The sequence below is a fragment of the Neoarius graeffei genome, chromosome 10 (assembly GCF_027579695.1).
Source record: "Neoarius graeffei isolate fNeoGra1 chromosome 10, fNeoGra1.pri, whole genome shotgun sequence".
NCBI classification, from domain to species: Eukaryota; Metazoa; Chordata; class Actinopteri; order Siluriformes; family Ariidae; genus Neoarius; species Neoarius graeffei.
In genome coordinates this window covers 91,831,534-91,847,231 of record NC_083578.1, presented here as the reverse complement: position 1 = coordinate 91,847,231, position 15,698 = coordinate 91,831,534, and the positions used below count along the sequence as shown (strand labels likewise).

Genomic DNA, 15,698 nt, shown 5'->3' with positions numbered 1-15,698 from the left:
CATGACACAAAGCCATAAAAGTTTCAAACTTCACGCTTTTGTGGAACATCTTTTTTATCTATTAAAAAAAGTTAATTTGTACATCTGATTGATCATTTATTGCTGACAGAATGTTAGCCTGTTTGTCTCCTCCCTCTGCTGCTGATTGGTTGATATTAGGGTTTGTTTGTTTTTTGAGTGTACATCAACTCACAAATTGTAAAGTATACAATGATGAATGAGGAAAAATTGTACCACACTGTATTATACCAACGATCACTCAAAAAAGTCCAATAGGGGATTTATTTCTATTGAGGTCATCTGTGTAGTAGAAATAAAATAACCAGGATATTCAAAGAATTATAAAATACAAGAAAAAATACAATTGTGACTTAATGAAACTAAACATAATATGTTTAGAAAGTGATATTAAGAAAGACAAACAAAAATGTCCTGCGATACAGATATAAAATGATCAAATAAAACTTTTTTTGCACGCATATTTGAAACTGTTGATCTTTTGAACATCAGAACCTAGCTTATTCCACTCAACGATAGCAGTATTTAAAAAACTACATTTACCAAAAACAGTATGAACACGAGGTAAAACAAGAGAAGAACTGCTAGATCATGTGGCATGAGACTGTATGGACCTGACATGCATAATATTGTTACATAAATAGGAAGAAACCTCACCAGAAACAATCCTTTTGAGATGAAGTAATTTTTTGTAGGAAACTCTATATTCTACAGGAAGCCACTGAAGAGTTTTAAAATGACTAACAGTTATACATGACCTTGAATCAAGATTTAGTAGAAATATAAAGATTTACAAAGGTTATTTATATGCATATGATATCCTCGTTGTGTTCATCTTTGATTTATTACATTAAAAATGATTTTAATGCAAACCAGAGTTCATTTGAAGTTTCAACACAATAAAATAAACATATGTTTAAAAAAAAGGTCAAATTCAGAGAAATGGACTCTCTTTTTCTTAATTCCTCCTTGGTCTCTTTTCAGTTTTCTGTGCTAGGAAATCAAAATGGGCGGCACGGTGGTGTAGTGGTTAGCGCTGTCACCTCACAGCAAGAAGGTCTGGGTTCGAGCCCCGTGGCCGGCGAGGGCCTTTCTGTGCGGAGTTTGCATGTTCTCCCCGTGTCCGCGTGGGTTTCCTCCGGGTGCTCCGGTTTCCCCCACAGTCCAAAGACATGCGGTTAGGTTAACGTGGGCGGCCTTGGGCTGAGGTGCCCTTGAGCGAGGTACCGAACCCCTGACTGCTCCCCGGGCGCTCTGGTGTGGCTGCCCACTGCTCTGGGTGTGTGTGTGTGTTCACTGCTTCAGATGGGTTAAATGCAGAGGATGAATCTCACTGTGCTTGAAGTGTGCATGTGACAAATAAAGGCATCTTTTTAAAACAGTTAATTAATATTTAATATATTAACTTCTGTATTAACTTACTACAGATGTGTATCTAGACTAGAACAAATATTAGAATTTAAAAAGCATCACAAAGTGTTTAGTTTAGTGATTAAATGTAAAATGCAGCACAATTTTATAACCAAAACATTTCTTTATATACCTAATGTTTTACACTTACAGTATCTTGCAAAAGTATTCACCCCCCTTGGTGTTTGTCCTGTTTTGTCGCATTACAAGCTGGAATTAAAATGGATTTTTGGAGGGTTAGCACCATTTGATTTACACAACATGCCGACCACTTTAAAGGTGAAAATTGTTGTTTTATTGTGACACAAACAATAATATGAATAAACAGAAATCTGGAGTGTGCATAAGTATTCACCCCCTTTCGTATGAAACCCCTAAATAAGAGCTGGTCCAACTGATTCACTTCATAAGTCACATAATTAGTTGATTAAGATCCACCTGTGTGCAATCAAAGTGTCACATGATCTGTCACATGATGTCTGTATAAATCAACCTGTTCTGGAAGGACCCTGACTCTGCAACACTACTAAGCAGACAACATGAAAACCAAGGAGCCTCCAAACAGGTCAGAGACAAAGTTGTAGAGAGGTATAGATCAGGGTTGGGTTATTAAAAAAATATCCCAAACTTCAAATATCCCACAGAGCTCCATTAAATCCATTATAGCAAAATGGGAAGAATATGGCACCACGACACATGACAAGGGAAGACCCCGCCCACTAAAACTCACAAACCGGCCAAGGAGGGCATTAATCAGAGATGCAACAAAGACACCAAAGATAACACTAAAGGAGCTGCAAAGATCCACAGCGGAGATGGGAGTATCTGTCCATAGGACCACTTTAAGCCATACACTCCACAGAGTGGGCGGGGCTTTATGGAAGAGTGGCCAGAAAAAAGCCATTGCTTAAGAAAACATGTTTAGAGTTTGCCCAACAGCATGTGGCGGACTCCCCAAACACATGGAAGAAGATCCTGTGGTCAAATGAGACGAAAATTGATCTTTTTGGCCATCATGGGAAATGCCATGTGTGGTGCAAACCCAACATCCTGAGAACACCATTCCTACAGTGAAGCATGGTGGTGGCAGCATCATGCTGTGGGGATGTTTTCCATCTGCAGGGACAGGAAAGCTGGTCAGGACTGAAGGAAAGATGGATGGCACTAAATACAGGGCAATTCTGGAGGAAAACCTGTTTGAGTCGGCCAGAAGTTTGAGACTGGAATGAAGGTTCATGTTCCAGCAGGACAATGACCCTAAACATACTGCTAAACTACACTGAAGTGATTTAAAGGGAAACATTTAAATGTCTTGGAATGGCCTAATCAAAGCCCAGACCTCAATCCAATTGAGAATCTGTGGCATAACTTGAAGATTGCTGTACACCAACGTAGCCCATCTAACTTGAAGGAGTTGGAGCAGTCTTGCCTTGAGGAATGGGCAAAAATCCCAGTGGCTAGATGTGCTAAGCTCATAGAAACATATCCCAAGAGACTTGCAGCTCTAATTGCAGCATAAGGTGGCTCTACAAAGTATTGACTTTTGGGGGGGAATACTTATGCACACTCCAGATTTCTGTTTTTTTCATCTTAATTATTGTTTGTGTCACAGTAAAACAACAATTTTCACGTTTAAAGTGGTAGACATATTGTGTAAATGAAATGGTGCTAACCCTCCAAACATCCATTTTAATTCCAGCTTGTCAAGTGACAAAACAGGACAAACACCAAGGGGGGTGAATACTTTTGTAAGGCACTGTACATTATCACGACTTTTTTAAAGACAGATCAATCCAAACGTAATTAAACCTTTGTATATATTTATTTACTGATGTGTATATAAATCTCAGTGGTATATTGTGTACATATAGAACCTTCCTGAAAATCACTAAATAAATAAATAAATGTAAAATTTAACCATGCCATCAGACTAACATCATTCTGTAACTTTATAAACTGTACAGTACATAAGGTCAGTTAAAGTTCACACTGTTGTCATTATTGTTGTTGACACAGGGTATAAAATGATGTAAGAAAAAAACATAAGTTATGAAAGCTGTTATGAAATAAGGTTCATCATTCCAATGCTCTCGTAACAGCAGAGGTGTTGGCGCATGCGCAGAAGCTTCGACCTAAAACTGAGATGACTAAAAGCAAGGACAAAATTGATTTGTATTGTTTTGTATTGTTATTATCGCTTAAAAATATTAAGTACTGGTGATATAGAGTGATTTATAGAAAACGGTGATTCGCTGTTTCAGCGCCTGTTCCAGGAAGTCTTACACTTTTAACACGAACGCAGGACTCCTGGAGACGGAATGCTTTTTACAGGATAGTGTGTGTGAGAGAGACGCTGATCTCAGATCAGACTCGGGTGAGACTCCACTCGGCTCAGTTGCAGTGTGTGTGTGTGTGACGCTGATCTCAGATCAGACTCGGGTGAGTCTCCACTCGGCTCAGTTACAAAACTTGACGAGCTCAGGGTTTTGTAACCGACATTTCTCTGGCCAATAGGAGCGCTCCGTTGTGATCACGTGAGCGTGTATTTTTATGTAACACGCTGGCACGCGCAATTAAGGGTCTCCTTGTGGAGCTGCTGGGCTTCAGTACCATGCCGCGCGCGCTTTAGCGCGGAGAGGTTCGGTTCGGTCCAGTCGGGAATCCGGTTCATCCGTAGAAGGGAAAAGATGTCGATTGAAGAGCCAGAGCAAAGCTGTGGGGACGGAGCGGGTTTCTTTATGCTGTCCGCCAGCGAGCGGCTCGGGCTGGAACACAAGCGGCTGACGGGGGCGCTGGACGCTTTGTTCCGAGCCGTGAGGTGCGAGTCCGAGTCCGAACCCGAGTCCGTGCGACCCGAACACATCAGCGCTTTAGTGGAAGTCATCGTGCGCAACTTGAGGAAGAAGGAGCCCTGTGTTCCGTGGGCGCGGGGCCGAGCGCCGGAGCGGGAGCTGGACTGCCCCGGCTGTCAGCACTTCATGGCGGAGCCGCTGACCGCCGCGTGCGGACACTCCTACTGCAGGAGCTGCCTGCAGCGCGCCGGTCTGTCCGAGTGTAAGCGGTGCCGTGAGGAGCTCGGGCCCAAACACCTGCTCCGCGCGAACGTGCTGCTGTGTGGACTCTTAGAGAAATGGTTTCCGGAGGAAGTCCGCAAAGCCAAGAGGAGCGCGGAGGTGCAGGAGCTGCTGAGGAGCAAACACCTGAGCCGAGCGCTGGCCTTAGCAACACCGCTACTGCACTCCGGTCAGTTCACTTTCACTCAGTTAATCACGCTGTTCACATTCTCTGTAAACCGGCTCGGCTCGGCTCGGCTCGGCCCGCTGCGCTTCATCGCTTTCTGACACTTTTATGGACTGTGTTGTGGAATGAAGCCCGACTCGCACTGCGCATGCGCGCACCGTCCCCTGCGTTACAAAAGACGAACCCGAACGGCGCATGCGCGAAGCCCCTAGTTGCATAAGGCGCGTCCTGACGCTCAGCCCGAACCCGCGGCGGTTCCGAGAACACTGGGCTTATAAGCGGCGTGGGGGGGAAGGTGAAGCAGAGTTCAGGAGTTATCGCGAGATCTGTGTCCACGTGCAGGAAGCTGCTTGGTTCTGTCTCACAGGTTCCGGAACCTCCTGAGGAACCTGTGTGATGGAACGACTTAATCGGCTCTGCATGATCATGTGACTCAAACATACAGGCCACGCCCACAGGACGCACGAGAAACCGGTCCCTTTCTTACGAGATGAGCTCAGTAACTTTTGGGCCCCGGGGTCCCCTGGGAAGGGCGCTCCCCTTCTGACATCACAACTTTTTGGAGAAAACTTGGCAGGGTTCTTCATGTGTCGATAATGCGCATATTGCAATTTCGTTGAAGGTGTGTTTTTGCCTTCTGACGTCAACTCCTCTCGCAGCTTTTGGACGAATTTCTCGAAGCTTGTCAAAAGGCTGTTCTATGACTGTAATATGCGTATTGCGATTTAATTTTGTTTGCGAAAATTTTTACCAGAGTTATGCCCTTGATTTTTGTTAAACTTGTACTTTTGGTAATTTCATCAAGGTGTGCTTGCTTTCTGAAATCAACTTCACTCACGATTTGTATTACCCCCCGCTGGCTGAACGGCCCGGAGAGGGATTATGTCGTGGCGATGTCTGTCCGAGGAAGGGTGCTCACCTTCTGAAGTCAACTCCTCTCTCAATTTTTGTAGGAATTTCACGACACTTGGCAGGATTCTTTGGTATATGTCGGTAATACACACATTACAATTTCATTCAATTCCGTCACATTTTACCAGAGTTATGGCCAAGTTGCCAGTGGGGGACATTGTGTGCTCAGAACACTCTTGTTTTTTCTAGTTATTGTGTGTTGCTGGTTTTCTTTAGAATATGGTCACCTGGATTGGGTTCTCTCAAGGTTCTTCATGATCGTTATCAGAGAGGGAACCTTCACGCTCACTGTTGCTCCACACACTGTAGACTAATTATGGTGTCTAAAGGCTGAGGTTCTCTATCTCTCTCTCTCTAGACCCCAGTAATATCAGACTGCGAGTGTGTCGAGCTGAAGCGTATCGCCATTTGCAGCAGTATCATCACGCTCTGGAAGACTTTGACGTGTGCATGAGTATCGCTCCGTCTGTTGAGGTGAGCAACAAAGCATGCTTTACAGTTACAGATTACTTTCACGTCAGCTGTCTCACCACAACAACCCTCTCTCTCTCTCTCTCTCTCTCTCTCTCTCTCAGGTGGTGTTCTGTAAGGCTAAGCTGTTAAAGGAAATGGGTCGAATGGATGAGTCTGTAAAACTCTTCCTCCAGTGTCTTTGTGTGGATCAGGACTTCCAGGAGGCCAGACAGGAAGTAGAAAATGTATGTAATAAACAAATAAATAAAATCATTGCACAATGAAATGCTGGATTCTGATTGGTCAGCTATGTTTATTCTCTCTGCAGATCCTGTGTGATCTCCTGCTTCCGACGTGTGAGAGTGTGCAGGCAAGTCTGAAACACGACCCCCCCCCCCCCCAGTGATTTGTGTATTAGTGCATTAGCATGTAGAGATGAAACAAGGTTACAGTGACTGAAATAAGTTATCAGTGTTATTATGGTTTTGTTAAAATGTGCTGCTTTTGTTCAGAAAGTACAAACGGAAATAATTTCACCAAATTTTATATTGAAAACCGCAAATAAAATGAGCAGCGCTGTCCGGTGAAGGTGGGAAAGGTGGAGCCTCCGGTGATATCTGACTGCGGAGTGGCAGAGCTGCGGGTTTAGACCAGTGGAAGTCAGCACATGGTCTGACACTTTTTGGTTTATTTCAGCAACTGTTGGGTGAATCAGCATTGCAGTGGCTTCAGGCTTGTGGTTGGGGTTAGTTTAAGGTCAGGACATTGTGGGTTAATAAACCAGTTGAATTCTTTCCTGCTGTTCCTCAGTAGAGTTGGTGTTCCAATCCAGCTAGTTTTAGATCCATGTAACAGCCAGCAGCACACAAGGCTGCTTTGAGATGAGCAGCTCGGAAACATGTCCAATCACACACAAAAAATCTTCTTTTAATTATTTTCTGTCAAAGTCCACCAATCCATAAACGAATCCATTCTGAACGAGCATTTAGCAACGCGGCAGAAGAGCAGAGTGCACACAGGTTGTGGCTGAACCTGAGGGGGAAAAAAGTTAAAAATGGCAGCACGTGTTTAGATTAGATTCAGAAAAACATTAAAAGAAAAATCTTTTATTTCTCGGAAATGAGTGTTAGCTTGCCATCCTGAAAGAAAACAGAAGTGATCCATAATGACATGTAGGTGGGCGTGAAAATACTGTAAACCTTAAAAGGGTTCTGGAAATTCTCGGCCAGTGTGTCATTGAGCCCGGAGTTCTGACCCGCCCAAAACTCCTGAACACAGAAATGATGAGAAACTCCATCATTCACGTCACAGTTCAGTCTTTTCACTTTTTTTTTTTTTCAGCAGCTATTTTCTAATGTCAGTTTTCTCTGAATTTGCTTTCTCCAGACTTTAACATGAGCTTCTCAAACCCTGGTTTTAATCATGATTAATATTTGAAACGGTAAAATTAACTGTCTGGAACTTTACCGCGGTTTACCGTGACACAGGTAACGGTTTCATCCTATTAGCATGTCGACGTTTAACGTTCTTTGTGTCCCTCAGACCCTTGAGGAGAGTTCGGAGCCCTCGGGGCTAATCCGAGCTCAGTCTTTACGGGCTCATGTGGTGGGCGGAGCCAGAGGAGAGGGGCTGAAGAGGGTAAGCTCCGCCCCTCAGCTGGGAGAACAGGGTGCACTGCTGAAGAGGAAACTGTCCAGATTGGAGGCGGGGCCTGAAGGGGTGGAGAACAGTGACTCCAAACACAAAAAACACGGAGGTCAGTCGCCCTATTCAGATCTCAGTATTAACATTTTCTTTCTTTCTCTCCCACACGTGCACACACCCACCCCTCCCTCCTGGGTTTTGCCCTAGTGTGTGTGTGTGTGTGTGTGTGTGTGTGTATATAATGTTCGATCGCCAGGTTTATTGGAGTTTTTTGTTAAGTGTTGGTTTGCTTGCTCTGTTTAGGAATCTTGTTCTCCCACTTTAGCTGCCTGGAATTTTTCGCCATCATTAGTTTACTAGCTCACTTTTGGTCAGATTTTTTAACTAACTAGCTTTGCTTTTGGCTTTTTTGCTAAAATTAGTTTATTAGCTAGCTTTTCACGAAGATTTTTTTTTTTTTCCTGAACTTAACAAGGTAGCTTTGTGTGGAGATTTTATATAATGTTAGGTGGTGTTTACATTAGACCGTATCAGCGGATCATCAGATTAACGTTTTTAAAACGATTCGCGTGCACACAGCAACACCAATACACGGATACGCTCGGCTCCGCAGGCATCCTGCGCTCCAAATCACTCCGCCCTGAACAGCGAGTGCCGTCTGGAGGGTGCGCACTCCAGCCCTGCGCAGCTCACACAGCGCGCGAGTGAAGCGCACGAGCAGTGATTCGGGACAAATAGCAGGAAGTGAAGTTCGCACCGTTTTTCAGCAGTCACGTCACATGACCAACGTGGCATGACCAACGCCAGCGAATCAGGAAGGTGGATGTCACAGTGACGTTGTCAGCTAGAGCTCAGCACTGCGTTTCCTCGTGTCCTCAATGTTTACACAGCACCGGCTCAGATACGTAATGGATTGAATACGTGGGCCCTGGCGGATTCAAGTTGTTCTGCCTGTGGAGTCGTTTCCCGGCGTTTTAATGTGAACGGACAGTGCATCCGCGACGAAAACGATACGGATGCGGTCTAATGTAAACACCACCTTAGTTACACACTAGGGAAAGATACAGAGGACAGGAGGAGATGGAGGGACGTTATCCACTGTGGAGACTCCTAACAGGAACAGCCCGAAGAAGAAATGGCAGTAGTAGCTGCATGCTAGTTTTACTTTAGTTTGCTAACTTTTTTTTTTTTTTGCTAGCTTTATTTTTGCATTTCTTTTACAAACAGTTGGCTAGTTTACTAGCTCGCTTTGTTTGGGGATTGTGGGATTTTTTTATTTTATATTTTGTAACTCCAGTAAGTCACAGTTCTGTAACATTAGCTAGCAGATTTTATTTGGATAGTTTTAGTGTTGGGTTTCTGGCTTTGATGAGGAATCGTCAGCCATGAGCTCCTGTATTTATTTATCTGTATCAGTTTTGTCTTAACTGCAGCCTTTGCAAATGTTTTCGTTTGGGATTTAATTAGTTTGTCAGCCCATTTAATTTCAGAGTTTTTGAATGTTTGAAAAGCTAGCTTTGTTTGGGGATTTTTTTTTAATTTTTTTTCTTCTGTACATTTGATAGTTGAAAGCCTGGGAAGTCGCTGGGGGAAGTCATCAAGGGTGCATTAAACACAGGGTTTGTGTTTGTTCTGCTTCCATTAGTAGGGTTGGGATTAGCTTCTGTGGAGTGTGTTTTAGCCTTTATATCCCTCTCTCTAGTGAGTGCTGCAGCACCGGTGTGTAGTGATGAAGGTAAACTCCACCCCAGCGTCCCGAGAGAGCTGCTCGACCCCACGGACTTTGAGTGCTCACTGTGCATGAGGTATGAGCAACTGCATATGTAGCATTTATAACTAACCCAGTTAGCTAATTGAGCCACAGCTAAGCTCTCTCTCTCTCTCTCTCTCTCTCTCTCTCTCTCTCTCTCTCTCAGGCTGTTCTATGAGCCGGTGACGACGCCGTGTGGACACTCGTTCTGTAAGAACTGCCTGCAGAGGAGTTTAGATCACAGCCCTCAGTGTCCTCTGTGTAAAGAGAGCCTCAGGCTGGTGAGAGAGACTGCAGTAAATCTCAGAATGAAAAACCTGAGCGATGCTAACAGTGAGGCGATGCTAATCGCGCGCCACTGACCGAGCCGCGTTAGCGCTTCTCTGTTGGATCTGTAACTGAACTTGTAATGGACTTTCAGCTGAACCAAAGCTGCTGATTGGTTGGCTGCTGTTATGATGTCATTAGGTGGCTGTCAGAATTCAATTCGAAAAATTCCATCTGAAAATTTCACACTTAAAGAAAAAAAAAAGCTATAAAAACAAAATCCGCTGAAATTACACAAGTGAATTGAGCCGACAGAAAAAAGGGGAAAAATCTTTATTGCTTTTTAACTTAACCAATTAAATCATGCTATGTGTTAATAAAGATGCTCAATAGTAATAAATATGAAAAGTATAAATTTTATTGAAATTAAATTGATTTTTATTTTTATGACTTGTAAATTATTCTCTCTCACTGTCTCACTATGATGATGATGATGATAAATTATTAACAGCGGGGTGTGTGTGTGTGTGTGTGTGTGTGTTCAGTACCTGGCCTCTCGGCGGTTCTCCATCACACGTGTGCTTGATGACATCATTAAGCGTTACCTGTCTGAGCATCATGCCAGGAGACAAAAGATACACAACGACGAAACAAAAGAGCTCTCAGAGTAAGCAGCACAACACACACACACACACACACACACACACATATATATATATATACATAAAATCTGCTCTCTCTCTCTCAGTTTAGAGAATAATGTTCCAATCTTCGTGTGTACGATGGCGTACCCCACCGTCCCCTGCCCGCTGCACGTGTTTGAGCCTCGGTACCGCCTCATGATCCGCCGCTGCATGGAGACTGGAACCCGACAGTTCGGCATGTGCATCAGCGACACACACAAAGGGTGTGTTTTCTGTGAGAGGCTGCTTTAATTGTGCTGTTTATGACCCTTTTAATTTACTTAAGCTAAAATGCAGGAGGAAGAGTGTGTGTGAGAGAGTGTGTGTGTGAAGAGAGAGAGAGGGAGGAAGACTGTAGAAAAATACTATGAGCGTATGTATTAAGTGTGTGTGTGTGTTCAGGTTTGCGGATTTCGGCTGCATGCTGCACATTCGTAATGTGCACTTTCTGCCAGACGGCCGCTCGGTGGTCGACACATTTGGAGGGAAACGGTTCCGTGTTCTCACACGCAGCATGAGGGACGGGTACTACATCGCCAACATCGAGTACCTGCAGGACCAGAGAGTGAGTGCTGTCTGTCTGTTTCTCTCTCTCTCTCTCTCTCACCTGCACTCTGTAAGACCACATATGAACATGGATTGACATGTAGCTTGAGTTCAAGTCGTGTGTGTGTGTGTGTGTGTGTGTGTGTGTGTTGTAGGTGGAGGGTAAGGAGGAACTGCAGCTGCAGGATCTCTATGATCAGGTGTATAATCAGGCGAGTGTGTGGTTTCACGCTCTGGAGAACCGATTCAGGAACCAAATACTGCAGCACTTCGGACCCATGCCTGAGAAAGAGAATGATATACAGGTAACACACACACACACACACACTATTGTATGTTAATTTATTTTAATGACCACATGGAATTTTTTTTTTTTTTTAATTTATTTAAATATAGCCGAGTGCAAAAGTTTGTGCCTGATGTGGTTTCTACGTGAAACTGCTAAACGTATCTCTAATTTTAAGTGGAAATAAATTAACTTCAAAAATGAACATTACACCTGTGAGGATCCAGAAGCTCAGCTTCCAGATTATTATGAATGTTACAGAAACATGAAAGAACATAGAACCCTGAATCAGAAACAGTTGTGACAGTAAAGCGTTTCCCAGTAAAGCGTTTCCCAGTAAAGCGCCCCCCCCCCCCCCCCCCCCCCAGCAGTCTCCTGACCAGCTGCCCCGCCCCACCGCAGGCAGTCTCCTGTCCCAGTACTAAGGCGTATGGGTGCAGTGCCGATCTCTGCTTCTATAGAGGATGTGCAGTCACGTGACCCGCACGTGTGTACTCCGCCCACTCCGCCACATTGGACGGCATCAGGATTGTTTACCTTGCGTGAGCGTAATGGATCCGGGCAGTAATCCCCAAGAAAATTCGGAAAATACCCCATCTACATCGCGCGATTACTTGTCTAAGTTTGTTCAGCATCTTGAAGGTGACGTGAGGCAGCGTTACGTGGAAAAGTGCTCCAGGTTGGGGATTGCAGATCCGTACAACTTGCTGCAATCCTTGTTCAGGGAAATTTGGAGCTGTAGTGCCGGCGATTTGCCCGATCTGGCCTACCACGACATTTTTACAATTTTCTCGTTAATCGTGAATCATGTTACACTGGCAAAGCCCTCAAAGCTTACAAGAGCCTGGAAGCTTATAAATATTTTGTTGCGGGATGGGTATCCCAACTATACCTCTGGAAGGTTCCGAAGAAGAATGTCTACTTGATAACCTCACGGGTAAGTGGCATTAAGACGTTTATCATAAAGAGACTATGCAGGACGTTTTATCGTAAGAATGTTCGTAATCTAAACTCAGTTCCAGATAATGACAGGGTTGTAAATATGTATATTTTTGTCTGAAAAACAGTAAATCAGAACGCCGCGCACGCCTGCACGGAAGCTGCGCAAATATGTGCAGCTTTCTAACCAACTGCCTTCTCATACTAATACTTCCTATGTTTCATGGACTGTAACAGCATTTGCTCATTTAGTAATTTTAATACATAATTTACTCTGAAATTATTCAGACACTCCAACGCGCCCCCCCCCCCAAAAAAATCGGATCTGCGCGATTCAGCCGTGAAAAAGGCGCATCCGCCATTTGCATCCCTGTTTAAACTCGTAGGTTAACCGGCTAATGAGGCTCGGTAGTCGGTCAAGATTTTTTTGTTTTTGCATCCCTACTACGGATTGGCCTTTCAAAGGCGTATATGAGCCAAAAAGATAAAACATTGTCATTGGGTGTTTTCACACCTGGTCCCCTTTAAAGGAACCAGACCCAGTCCTCTTTAAGTGGACCAAAAAGTGGACCAACAGAAAAAGAACTCAGTTCTTTTTGTGTTCACACTGTGAATTTATTACAAAGAGGACTGGGTTCTCTTTCTGGTCCAGTTAAGCTTTGATGGGGCCTCAGTCCTCTTTCTGTTCACACCAGGTCCTCTAGAGCCCTCAGACCCCCAGTGCACGGAATTCTGGGTAATTTTCTCTTGAATCAAAATGTCTGCTGCCATGCTTGCCCTGCTGTATTCTTTGATCAAAATAGTGCAGATTAAGGAAAATAAATTTTATGTGTATAATAATGTATAATAATAATACTAATAATGACAAACTGAACACCTGTCGCATCAACAACAAACTGGTAAGTTAGGAGGAAGGTTCTTTCGCTGACGTCATATAGCTCCTCCTCCTCTTTCGTCTCCTGGGTGCTGCAGCCCCGTCAAATTTGCCCAAATAGCCGCGTTTTTTATCATAACTTTTAAAATAGGCACCTTCGTGAATTAATATATGGATCATCGGGAATTACTTTTTATGTTATAAAACATCGCCAAAGATGTCAAAAACGTGTCATCAGCACTTTAAATTTCCTCATCCTAACTTTTTTTTTTTTGGAAAGTGTTGTAGGACTGAAACGCAGGAATGGATGGATATTAATAAATTAAATGAAGTCGACCAACAAAGCATGAAGTATCTCGGGTTCATTCTGTCTGTAATGAAATACAAGTCAAAGTACATTTACACATCACTGATTTATTTATTTGTATTTTTCCCAACTTTCTCTGATTCAGGGTTGTAGTACAAACTACTGAACTGAACATTTGGCTTTGTTTCTGCTATTTAAACACCTGTAAAACGTCTATTAAAAAAAAGCTGGTCAAGAGGTTAATAGTCCTTCTTTCTCTCTCTCTCTCTAGTCCAGTCCGAATGGTCCAGCGTGTTGTTGGTGGTTATTAGCGGTTCTCCCAGTGGATCCTCGTTACCAGCTCTCGGTTCTCTCCATGACCACGCTCCGAGAACGTCTGGTTAAGATCCAGCACATCCTCACGTACTTACAGAACGCGCATCCTGAGTAGAGCGAACACGCACAGCCTGACTGTGTTTCCTTATGCAGTAGTAACGTTGTGCCGTTCTTCGTTAGCACAGACAGTACTGAGGTGAGTGTGTGTTGTGACTGAAACAAATCCCAAATGCTGATTTTTTTTTTTTTTTTTTTTTGTCATTTATTTGTAATAAAAACAAAACTGAGTTTACACTTAAACCTTCAAGCTCAGATAAATAAAAATAAGGTGGAGATTAGATGGAGATTAGACAGATGTGTAGAAACGTGTTAGAGCCTGACCAAGTTTGTAATCCTGTCCCTGATATCAGTTCTAAGGAGCATACAGTCTGCTCTAGAATTATTGGCACCCTTGATAAGATTATGAAGAGAAATATAATTCTGAAATGTAGCTGAACGTTCGGAACAGTGATCCATGACCACCCGTTTCCCCGGGGTGTAAATGTGTCACAGTGCCAATAATTCTGATGCTGTGCAGTGTGTTCTGGCCCCGGGTCACCTGCAGATCAGGAGCATGTCGTATTTAGTGTTAGTGTGTGTTTATATTACAGTACAGCTGTTCGCACACGGCTCCGGGTGTAAAACATTTTCACGCACACGGACTCTGCTTCCTGTGATGAGCGCCGTTGAGACCTGTAAGGAGGGTCAGGTGGTTCATATACAGTACAAAAGGCAAATATTTATTTAAAAGGACTCGAGCAGTGTTTAATCGGCGTGATTTCACTGCTGCTGCATGGTGATGTTCAAGCTGAAACATTCAAGACGGCTGAGTTAATCTGCTCGCGGGTCCGTCACGTCCTGATCACTCGGTCACGGAAAACATGCAGCTTCAGTTCACAGACGCAACAGTGAGTGTTAATATGACCCGGTTTCATCAGGAGGAACAATAATAATAATAATAATAATAATAATAAGGGAAGAAAAGAAAATGGAGAACTTTAAGGCTTAATTTTATCAGAACAATAAGAGCAGCATATTAAAGGGCTCCTCCTGAGGATTTACTCGTGTGTTAAGTAAAAGTAGTCGTGGATTTCAACAGTCAAACTTTCATTTTCGGAGACCAAATAGTGTTCTAGAAAAATGCATTTTTATTAAAATACCAGACGGGCCTCCTGCGGAAGCAGCGTATGACGTGGCGTAGTGGAAGCTTGGAGCAACTCGGCTCTTTATATCCTCCGCTTGCGTCATGGTTTTGTTAGCGGAGTTTGAACAAATCCTTTAATGAGACGCTTTCATCTCCTACCAAAACACTGGATAATCTCCTCTTCGAAGACAACTGTCTCTGTCTCGATTCCAACACGGACTGGTTCATCTGTCTGCACAGCAACATCCCTCTTTCTGGTCAGTTCACGTTCTGAGCACATGAATGAAACGACCATGAAATAAAACTTCAGAAATTTCAAGTGATTGAGTTTCATGCAAAACGTTCTGAGTTTTCTCTCTCATCTGGAGCGGAGTCGACCTGAAGCTCAATCGAATGCTCCGTCTCTTGGTCCATCAGTGATTGTTTTCTATGTTACCTATATTTTATTCCAGTTTACGCTGAAGAGCCTCAACGCATCGGAATACTGATAACAATTCACCAGGTCAGACACCGATAATACAGCGCAGAGAACCACAGTAGCGCACAGTCCAAACTAACCTCCCGGCGATGTCGTCTCCGTCACTCAGCACTGCACCGGTGGACTTTTGGAGCTGGACGATGGGCAGATATTGTTGCCACAACATCGTCTTTTCTTTTTATTCTGGAAGCCCTCGTTCATCTTCCTTTTAATTCAGTCAATTCATTGAAACAGGATGATTCAGAATGTTGGGAGCAGAAGTCGAGCACCGCAGGCAGATTGGTTTGAGGTCTTCCGATGGCGTGAATCCATTTCTTGCGAATAGTTGGATGATTCTGGCCACGTAAAAACTGAAGATATTTTATCGTCCCCCCTTTTTAGCATCATTTTGGC

The 15,698-nt window shown here is 43.7% G+C and overlaps 1 protein-coding gene across 1 annotated transcript; it reads left to right on the top strand.

The window, feature by feature from the left end:
• The first annotated feature begins 3,966 nt into the window (after positions 1–3,966).
• On the top strand, positions 3,967–14,810 carry lonrf1l (LON peptidase N-terminal domain and ring finger 1, like). Its single transcript, XM_060932636.1, has 12 exons — positions 3,967–4,671; positions 5,939–6,054; positions 6,156–6,278; positions 6,362–6,403; positions 7,576–7,789; positions 9,380–9,482; positions 9,594–9,708; positions 10,240–10,361; positions 10,443–10,601; positions 10,780–10,942; positions 11,079–11,228; positions 13,601–14,810. Exons 1-12 carry the CDS (start codon positions 4,116–4,118, stop codon positions 13,757–13,759), a joined length of 2,022 nt encoding a protein of 673 aa, XP_060788619.1. The 5' UTR covers positions 3,967–4,115; the 3' UTR covers positions 13,760–14,810.
• The last annotated feature ends 888 nt before the right edge of the window (positions 14,811–15,698 follow it).